The sequence below is a fragment of the Camellia sinensis genome, chromosome 5 (genome assembly GCF_055761805.1).
Source record: "Camellia sinensis isolate YWXY chromosome 5, ASM5576180v1, whole genome shotgun sequence".
Lineage (NCBI taxonomy): Eukaryota > Viridiplantae > Streptophyta > Magnoliopsida > Ericales > Theaceae > Camellia > Camellia sinensis.
Genome location: NC_138965.1, coordinates 151450662 through 151461250, shown reverse-complemented (window position 1 = coordinate 151461250; position 10589 = coordinate 151450662). Strand labels below are relative to the sequence as shown.

Genomic DNA, 10589 nt, shown 5'->3' with positions numbered 1-10589 from the left:
ATTAATTTCGAATTGCTTCCGTGTAAGTGGCACATAAATTTGTCTTTTTCTTGAACCCATAACATTTACTTCATTGTATTTTACATCGTTCAGTACAAAATCAATAATTACAGTTTTCTCTGTTATTATGTTATGATTAAATGAGCTTTTGATATGGATCAATAATTTCAGTTGTACAGGCTTCATGGCACATGTACCTGAGGAGGTTCCACTGTTCAGACAGGCACATCGGGCTGACAGTATGTGGGACCGTCCGGTATGCAATAACATTTGTTGCACTTTACGGCTACAATTAAAATACATTGCATTTTGTTGTATATTTCGAGATAATGTTATTATTTGAACTGGTAATTCTGTTGTGCAGGATGAGGCACGCACCGTGTTGACATGCCGTCGGGCAGATTCTGGATTGTGGGAGCATCTGTTGGACCATAGAGTCTTGCAGTATCTATTACGCGCGGGATTCTATGGTGTGTATCGTATCGGGCACATTCGACTGGACCACGCACTCATCACTACTCTCGTGGAGAGGTGGCGCACAGAGACTCATACATTCCATTTCCCGATCGGGGAGGGCACCATCACGTTGCAGGATGTATCCGTCCTATATGGTCTTCGGATTGATGGCCGAGCAGTTACTGGAGTTGACTCTTCTCTCGCGACGGAGCAGTGGATAGCCCTATGTGCTGAGCTATTGGGAGTAGCACCTACACCAGCAGATTTATAGGCAGGTAGAGTGAGGGTGAGGTGGCTGGCCGAGTACTTTGCTCATCTTCCAAATCATGCTCCAGATGAGTTGGTACAGCAGCATACCCGAGCATATATTCTGTGGCTTATTGGGGGGGTACTTCTCCCTGATAAGTCACAGAACTTGGTCAAGCTGATGTACTTGCCATTGCTGAGAGACATTGAGGAGATTGGGCAGTACAGCTGGGGTAGCGCGACTCTGGCATTGTTGTATAGGATGCTATGTCGAGCAGCTCAGGTGGGTACGAGGGAGATTGGAGGACCACTTGTGTTGCTACAGGTTAGTAACAATTTTATTACATGTCAATTCATATTTATAGCCATATATCAGTATTGTAATTGTATTCAAACTATTGCAGATATGGGCATGGGAGAGATTGATTCGCATTGCCCCGTCTAGGCGGCAACTGGTTGGTCCTGGTGAGCTTTCTATGGGTGAGGGGGACATGTAGTTGCCCACCGGACCGCGAGGTAGCCGGTGGAGGGTTGACATGGGCCACGAGGTCGTCTCGACCCACGTAGTGGTAGTTTATAGAGACCAGCTGGACCGGATGATCGAGGGCGAGGTATGAACTTTTTTGATTGCGTTTTAGTTGTCTTCTTCATTGTATATGTTTTGAGTTCACGAGCAAAATTTAAATTATTTGTCGTCATTGTAGTTTATCTGGTAGCCTTACGCTGGGGTCCTCGATACGCTCCCCGACTACTGCCGACTGGGTCAGGAGATATGGATGGCGAGAGTGCCACTTATTTGTTTTGACGTGGTTGAGTGGCATCTCCCCCATCGTGTCCTCCGACAGTTTGGTCGGGTGCAGTCCGTGCCGGATCGGTTCGACACTGAGTGGCAGTTGCACGTCACTGATAGGCGTGGCCGAGCTGGCACTGACTGGCGTCTGTTTTATATGCGATATATACAGTTGTGGGATGCCCGCCGGGACAGTATTGTGCAGGCTGACTACAGCGATGAGGTGATCCCCTCTTCCGACCCTTACATGTTGTGGTATCGGCGACATACACACCTACTAGTCGGGAATCTGAGCCACGTGTCTGAGTCTGGATATCAGGGAGTTGGCCCTTATCTTGAGGCATTGGTGAGTATCATATTATGTGTCAGATAATTATTAAAATCATATTTGATTTACTTTCAGTGAACTGTAGCCTAATAATACGTCTGAATGTTTGTTCAGGTGGCTGGAGCTGGGAGGTCGTTTCACTTGGCTGAGGACGCCCATTTGAGACGTGATGCACAGCATGCCTTGGAGGCCGTTGCAGAGATCCGGGAGTTATTGTACCAGGCATTCCAGCTTGCCCATCGGGGAGATCGTTTGTATTTCGGCCACTACGGTGTACACACTTCAACAGCTACTCCAGACACATCAGCGCCGTCCACGTCAGCGCCTTCCACTTCAGCGCCTGCCACATCAGCTCCTTCGACACTGCCTTCGACCCCACCACATACTACCCCATACATATCTACAGATTCCCTCGACGTACTTCTTACGCAGCATACTGGCATACCTTATGTGCTTGACCCTGATTGGACACCGCCCCGATACATGCATGACGTTGTTACCCCACCCACCCAGTTACCACCACCAGATAGTTCGACTGCGACCATGAGTACACATGATGCAGTTCTCACTGACATCTCCCATGTTGACGCTGAAGGCCATATTGAGCCCCCCCCAGAGCGCGCGGGAGAGGCCGAGGTTTTGGTCGTGGCGGACGTCGCAGCAGAGGTCGGGGTGCGGGCAGAGGCAGAGGTCGAGCTCCAGCTGCAGATCCTGATACAGTTGCACCAGATGATGGAGTTTCACAGCTCACAGCAGTATCCGATCTTCCGCCACAGCCAGGATCAGGGGCAGCACATGCAGTAGAGGGGGAGTCACAGTCACAGGCTCCACAGGAGCCAGATATTCAGAGAGTCTACCGCAGGAGACCGAGGAGAGAGGTCCACGGCCGGGGTTGTGGGATTGGGGGCAGGTTAGGGCATTAGCGGGTGTGATGTGGAGTGTATAGTTTATTTTATTTATAGTTTTTGTTATAGTTTTTGTATATCAAACTTGTACAGATGATGTAAATGTGTCATACTTATTTTTTCGAAAAATATAATTTCACAATTTTTTATTCTTACTTGTTTTGATGATTTCCATAAAAATGAAAACGAAAACAGGAAAAAAATGATAAGAATTGATAGGATTAAATGAGATTGGGGGACCACTTGTGTTGTTACAGGTTTGTAAAAATTTTATACAACAAAAATCTGGGAAAAAAATGTGAACATTGCATAATGGATAGTTGTGGGGAGCAATATGAACAAAAAGGAAACAAAATAAATATCTAAACAAACACAAGTATTTCAACTATCAATCGATATGAACTCATACCTTGTTCATTAAGTATCATTATTATATTCCACATCAATAATGCATGAAATCATGAAAGTCTAGTTCAAGTAGCGTTCTTCAAAATAACAATAACGGAGAGAAAGTAAAGGTAGAATTACAATAAATATTCGAAAACAATTGAAATATCTCCCTTCATTGATAAGATAAGTCGTGGATAAGCATTAAAAATTGCATGCATTACAGAAATGGTTTGGGCGTTCATCCAAACAATTTCATTCATTATCATCATCATCTGACATCTCAATATCAGATTCATACATAACATCCATGCTCCAGGCGTAGTACTAGTGTGCATCATCCATTAACCCATCTTCGGCACGCTCATTTGTGGTCTTCATTAGTCTGGACCTTTGCAAACGTTGGGTCGTGCGATTAACCTCGTCACAGATACGATGCAATGCCCTTTGCAACAACTGTGGAGTGTCAGTTGGCATACGCATGGCTAACCGGCGAGGAAATTTAAGATTAACTTCATGACATAGCTCAACGAGAACGTTTGCTCGAGTTTTGCGAAATTCCCACTCAGCTCTCATGGTATTGACGGTGGCACGTGAGTAACGCAGATTTGGATTCATTGGGTATTCAAATTCATCTCCATCTGCAACCCAATAGCGACCCATTGCTGTATATAGATCAATCACCGTATATCTCATGATGATATCGCTCGAAATAGCTGTAAAACTTTTGTTATGGTATGATGCGATAGTTATACCATATATACACATGGTACCTGTATGTATGAAATTATTGTAATCAACTATGCATTAGAGCTGCCACGTTAACTTTTATGACCTAAACAACTATGCATCAACTTGATAGGAGTTGTCACTTCGACTTTTATGAATTGCATAATTTATTGTTATTCCAAAACAAAAAGTAAAAACATAAAAAAAAAATAATAAAATAAAAACCAAGCTGATCAACCGACTAAACGTCTGAAGTAGTCAAATTTCTCTGCCTGAAATTTTTTTTAAAAAATAAATGTGAAATTACAATTTCAAAATCTTTAAAATATTTTTAAATTCTTTGAAATATTTATTCAGAAATTTGTTTTACTTTTTAGGTGTATTGACATATTTATTAATTTATTGCTATTTTGTTATGACACCCCCTCAAAATTTTAATAGATTGCATAATTCACAAGGGCACAGTAGGTATGGTACGATAATAAATTGTTGCTCGGCGCGGTGATACGTCCAACATTTGTCAGTGATGCTCACCAATTACTTGAACCGGTGTAATAATTTGGATGCTTTGTTTTTTCCTTAGATGCTATGTGACTTTGTGCAGCGATGCAGTGATGCATCTGACTTTGTGCAGCGATGCAGCGATGCATGTAACTTTGTGCGGTGATGCAGTGATGTATGTCGCTTTATGCAGTGATGCAGTAATGCATGTGACTTTTTGACTTTGCCATGCTTATATAGTTTGTCACTTTTTTCCTCACATTACGTGATGCATGTGACTTTCTGCAGCGCAAGTAAATGCTTTATTTTTTTTTATCACATTGCAGAATATACAAAAAGAAACAAAAAATGCAAACAGGAGAAAATAGGATGACTGTGAAGTTCATTATGTGAAAATAAAATAAACTATAGGTTGCTTATGAAGAATATTAGTTTAAAACAAAGAAAATTTAAGGATTTAATTTCATTTATAATTTTTTGAAAATACCAATTTGTACTGAAATCGTCAATTCCAAGTCACTACTTACTGTATTAAAAAAGTAAGCATGAAAAAATAGTTTCATGGGGTGATGTGACAACTCACTACATATTGTTTTATTTGACAACTCACTGCTCCAATATGAAGGGATTGCAGTGTCATCCTCTGTCCTACAATGATGACTTTATCTGACAACCACGTCCGTGACTACATCACAGGTACACAAAGTCATGGGTACTCAGGATTGTATGAAATGAAAAGCTAAAAAATAATATCACGGGTATCACTTCTTCCATAGTGCCCCAGCATGCATTATCGTCACTAGATCATCTCTAGTTAACCCTCAGTATGATGTTTATAAATAGCGACAACCCCAGTATGATGTTTGTTCAAGTCATAACAATAGTAATATATCTACAATTACTATTATTATTTGTTTGTTTATTTTAGGAACAATGTCTTTAAGAGGTGCAGGAAGTTCACGCCAACAAAGAAATCCGAAAGTGTGGCTGCTACCTCCATTTAGTTATGACTACAAGAGCGAAAAGTACTCGAGTCCGAAGGATTATTATGCTGGTATCCGAGCAGAATGGGCGTTTAGGGTAACGGAGCAAGAAGGATTGTTTAATGATCTACGTAACTTTGGGGCACCGGTACCTCATCGTCGTTCATTCACCATGGCTAGACGAAATGTCAGTGACTATGCAAAAGCAGTTAGTAGAATTAAGAAGGAGAACAACAGAATGTTGATGCGAAGATGTCGACATTTCATGCTTCAGCTAGCCACCGAAATGGCAGAAGCAAGCAACAGAGATTTGAAAGTGATTGAGCGAAATAATGTCTTAAACAATGAAAAATATCTCTCTGACTACTACATGTCAGATGAGGAATGAGAAATTAAACGCCTTTATCTTTCATATATATTTGTATGTTGTCTGGAATGTAAGACAATGTTGTTGTTCATCTAACGTACGGATGTATTTGAAGTATTTGTTTAATGAACCTGAAGTTTATGAAATAACTACATTTATAACAGCACATTTATTAGTTCATGACTTTCTTTATTGAATTGCAATGAGTTAATGAATGTTCTGGATTAACAAATGGATTAATGTATGTTGAATTATGTGAATACTTAAAACACATAAAACAGAACAGGTAGCTCGGTGAAAAGCTTCCCTTAACTGGGCTCGTGAAATAGAGATCCTGTACGTAAAGAATTTCAATCTCCATGGGGAAAGAAGAAAGAGTCGCCTTCCAATTCCTAGAAGTCCAGTCAAAATGATGACTCTAGTAAGCAATTTAAAACCCAATTGGTTTACCTCAACACCAATTTGATATATGTGTGATTCTCAATTCAGAAAGTCACATGGCAACAGTGAATTCACTGATTTACCCTACAGTGAGCATGCCCTTATTTTGTGGGTATATGCAGATGAACTGTCAGGTCATGTGACTTGGTGCACACACTTATATATATTCATTTTTTGCTTGACTTTTTTATTACACTGACAACTCATTTCTTATTAATATATGTGCGATTCTCAATTCTGGATTAATGAATGGATTAATGTATGTTGAATTATGTGAATACTTAAAACACCTAAAACAGAATAGGTAGCTCGGTGAAAAGCTTCCCTTAACTGGGGCTGGTGAAATAGGGATCAATTTACAAAGAATTTCAATCTCCATCAGGAAAGAAGAAAGAGTCACCTTCCAATTCCTGAAAGTCCAGTAAAAATGATGACTCTGGTAATGAATGAGGGGTTGACAGAAAACTAAACTCGGTGAAACGACCTACCGCCTTCAATAACACATAAAACAGAACAGGTAGGTCGGTGAAAAGCTTCCCGTAACTGGGCCTCGTCAAATAGGAATCCTCTACGTAAAGAATTTCAATCTCCATCAGGAAAGAAGAAAGGGTCGCATTCCAATTCCTGGAAGTCCAGTAAAAATGATGACTCTGGTAAGGAATGGGGGGGGTTCACAGAAAACTAAATTTCGGGGGCTGGACAAACAAGCTCAAAGCCAAGCGGTTGGTCCAGTTGGGGGACTAATAAAGTTTAGACAAACGAACTACCGCCTTCAATAACACATAAAACAGAACAGGTAGCTCGGTGAAAAGCTTCCCTTAACTGCGCCTCGTCAAATAGGGATCCTCTACGTAAAGAATTTCAATCTCCATCAGGAAAGAAGAAAGAGTCGCCTTCCAATTCTTGTAAGTCCAGTACAAATGATGTCTCTGGTAAGGAATGGGGGGTTGACAGAAAACTAAACTTCGGGGCCTGGACAAACAAGCTCAAACCCAAGTGGTTGGTCCAGTTGGGGGACTAAGTTTAAAACCCAATTAGAATTGTGTAGAAACTAGAAATTGATGATTCTCTTAGTATAGAAACTAGAATTGTAACCAGTTCTAATGATGCTGATTTGTTATTTTTCGGATTTATACCCAAAGAGAACAGCACTTCTGAAATTACTGTGTAAAACCAGTTTTCCAGACAGATTTTAATGCACCAGTTTTCTGGACAGATTTGAATGCACCATGACATTCACAAACATTGGTGGCCAAGTACTCCTACCTAACCCACGTTTCACTCACAAGGTCCACCATTATTTTAAAGTTGATTTCAAAAGTTGAGATTGTAAATGTTTCCCAAAATATTACAAATCGAATAATCAAAAGTTGATTTTAAAATAATTCTAAATGACAACAAAAATTCAAATAGTCATACTTTTCCCGTTGATAGAAATAGTAGGTCATAACAACGAATGATGCATAGCTAAGTGAAACACAACATTGCCTACATAAGCTTCATTTTTTCAAACATTGAGTAGTCAAATCGTGGAGAGACTTGTCAGTATATGCAGATGGATTGTGAGGTCATGTGACCTGGTGCACAGGCTTTGGTTTTCTCGATATTTTGCTCGATTATTTGATACACAATGACAACTCATCTCTTATTGATATATGTGGGATTCTCAATTCAGAAAGTCACATGGCAACAGTGAATTCACTGATTTACCTTATAGTCAGCATGCCCTTATTTTGTGGGTATATGCAGATGGATTGTCAAGTCATGTGAATTGGTGCACAGGCTTTGATTTTCTTCATTTTTTGCTCGATTTTTTTATTACAGTGATAACTCATCTCTACTTGATATATGTGGGATTCTCAATTCAGAAAGTCACATGGCAACAGTGAATTCACTGCTTTACCTTACAGTGAGCATGCCCTTATTTTGTGGGTATATGTAGATGGATTGTCAAGTCATGTGACTTGGTGCACAGACTTTGGTTTTCTCAAATTTTTGCTCGACTTTTTTATTACAATGACAACTCATTTCTTATTAATTTATGTGCGATTCTCAATTCAGAAAGTCACATGGCAACAGTGAATTCACTAATTTACCTTACAGTGAGCATGCCCTTATTTTGTCAGTATATGCAGATAGATTGTCAAGTCATGTGACTTGGTGCACAGACTTTGGTTTTCTCAATTTTTTGCTCGACTTTTTTATTACAATGACAACTCATTTCTTATTAATATATGTGCGATTCTCAATTCAGAAAGTCACATGGCAACAGTGAATTCACCGATTTACCTTACAGTGAGCATGCCCTTATTTTGTTGGTATATGCAGATGGATTGTCAAGTCATGTGACTTGGTGCACAATATTTCCTTTTTTCTGGTTTTTCATTCTACTGACAACTCATACCTTGTTCGTTTATGTGGGATTGTCATGCAAGGCCATATTTCTAAAGCTGTTCATAACCAACTATATAAACGACTAAAGGTGAAGACACAACCTTACAACTCATTTCGCCCTACGAAATTATCATTCATTTGTTTTAAAAAATTAGCATGGCTACATGGTTCATGGGAGGGAGTGGGAATCGCAGAGGTGGTAGGAACTTGCAAAGGGGTGACAGTTCATAACGAGGAGGGGGAAGGGGAAGTGGCGATGCTGAAGATGAAACACCATTTGCTTCGTTAGATGCCTCTTGTGCTTATCATGATAGGTTTGGGAAGCGACATTTTGTCATGCCCAAGTACTATCGAGATCCATGTGGTTTGGTGGAGGAACCATCAGATAATCAAACAGGATATGGTTTAGCAAACGCTAGACTTCTGAAGTGGCCCGCACTATTTATAGAGCGAGTCCAAATGGAAAGATTATGTCGGGAAAATCGATTGAAGATGCCAAAAGCACGTTCTGTTGAGATCCAAAAGGAAGATCCTGATAATGTTGATCGACTATGTGAAAGACTACAACGTGAGATTTCTCAAATGAACCGTAGGTTAGCCCGCGATATGCAGCTATACATAGTTAAGAAGGATGCCCAGAAGAATAAAACAGAACCAAATGATGCGGCTATCAAGGGTATCATGGAGGATCCTCAGCTTGTCTCTGATGCTGAGCTTTCGGATTGTTCAGACTCTGAGCCACCTACCGATTTAAGCGCGAATTAGGTGTTAATGTCTACACTTCGGCAATATTAGGTCATGCATTAATATGTAATGTCTGTGTTAGAGTAAGTGTTTCCGTAATGAGTTGGTCAGATTGTCTGGCTAATATTTGTCTGTTTAACTGTTATGTTTATCTATGTATTGTGTGTTCAGTTCATGGTGTCTACAATGTATTGTTGTTCTAGACTTATGTTTGTACTACTTATGTATTTTTGTGGGAGACTTATGTGTTTTTTCCTCAAGGTTTTATGAATTACATTATCAGCTTCTAACCCAAAACAAAGACAACAGAAAAAAAAAAAATTATTTAAATGAAAACGGCTTTAGTAAAGCCAAAATCAATTTCTGAATAACACATTCTAACCCAAAACAAAGAGAAGAGAAAAAAATAAAAAATATCAAAGTTTACATGAAAACGGCTTTAGTAAAGCGAGAAGAAATTTATGAATTACATTATCAGCTTCTAACCCAAAACAAAGACAACAGAAAAAAAAATATTATTTAAATGAAAACGGCTTTAGTAAAGCCAAAACCAATTTCTGAATAACACATTCTAATCCAAAACAAAGAGAAGAGAAAAAAATAAAAAATATTAAAGTTTACATGAAAACGGCTTTGGTAAAGCGAGAAGAAATTTATGAATTACATTATCAGCTTCTAATCCAAAACAAAGACAACAGAAAAAAAAAATATTATTTACATGAAAACGGCTTTAGTAAAGCCAAAACAAAATTCTGAATAACACATTCTAACCCAAAACAAAGACAAGATAAAAAAATAAAAAATAACAAAGTTTACATGAAAACGGCTTTGGTAAAGCGAGAAGAAATTTATGAATTACATTATCAGCTTCTAACCCAAAACAAAGACAACAGAAAAAAATATATATTATTTACATGAAAACGGCTTTAGTAAAACCAAAACAAAATTCTGAATAACACATTCTAACCCAAAACAAAGACAAGAGAAAAAAATAAAAAATAAAAAACTTTACATGAAAATGGCTTTAGTAAAGTGAAAAGAAATTTATGAATTACATTATCACCTTCTAACCCAAAATAAAGACAAAAGAAAAAATATATATATTTAAATGAAAACAGATTTATTAAAGCCCAAACAAATTACTGAATAACACCTTCTAATGCAAAACAAAGAAATAATAATTAAAAAAAAATTGACATCAAAACGGCTTTACTAAAGCTCAAAAAATTTATGAATTACATTATTACCTTCTAACCCAAAACAAACACAAGAAAAAATAAATTAAATTTACTTTAGTCAAACAAAATAAAAAAATGTT

General features: G+C 38.6%; 1 protein-coding gene across 1 annotated transcript; it reads left to right on the top strand.

The window, feature by feature from the left end:
- Nucleotides 1–1192: 1192 nt before the first annotated feature.
- Nucleotides 1193–2823, top strand: LOC145790240 (uncharacterized). Its single transcript, XM_082868032.1, has 3 exons — nt 1193–1313; nt 1407–1838; nt 1935–2823. The coding sequence occupies exons 2-3, from the start codon at nt 1479–1481 to the stop codon at nt 2622–2624; spliced, it is 1050 nt and encodes a 349-aa protein (XP_082724158.1). The 5' UTR covers nt 1193–1313; nt 1407–1478; the 3' UTR covers nt 2625–2823.
- The last annotated feature ends 7766 nt before the right edge of the window (nt 2824–10589 follow it).

Coding starts and splice junctions, on each gene's coding strand:
- LOC145790240 (XM_082868032.1), top strand. CDS start 1,479: ATGGCGAGAGTGCCACTTATTTGTTTTGACGTGGTTGAGTGGCATCTC. Junction 1,839..1,934: donor GCCCTTATCTTGAGGCATTG/GTGAGTATCATA, acceptor ATGTTTGTTCAG/GTGGCTGGAGCTGGGAGGTC.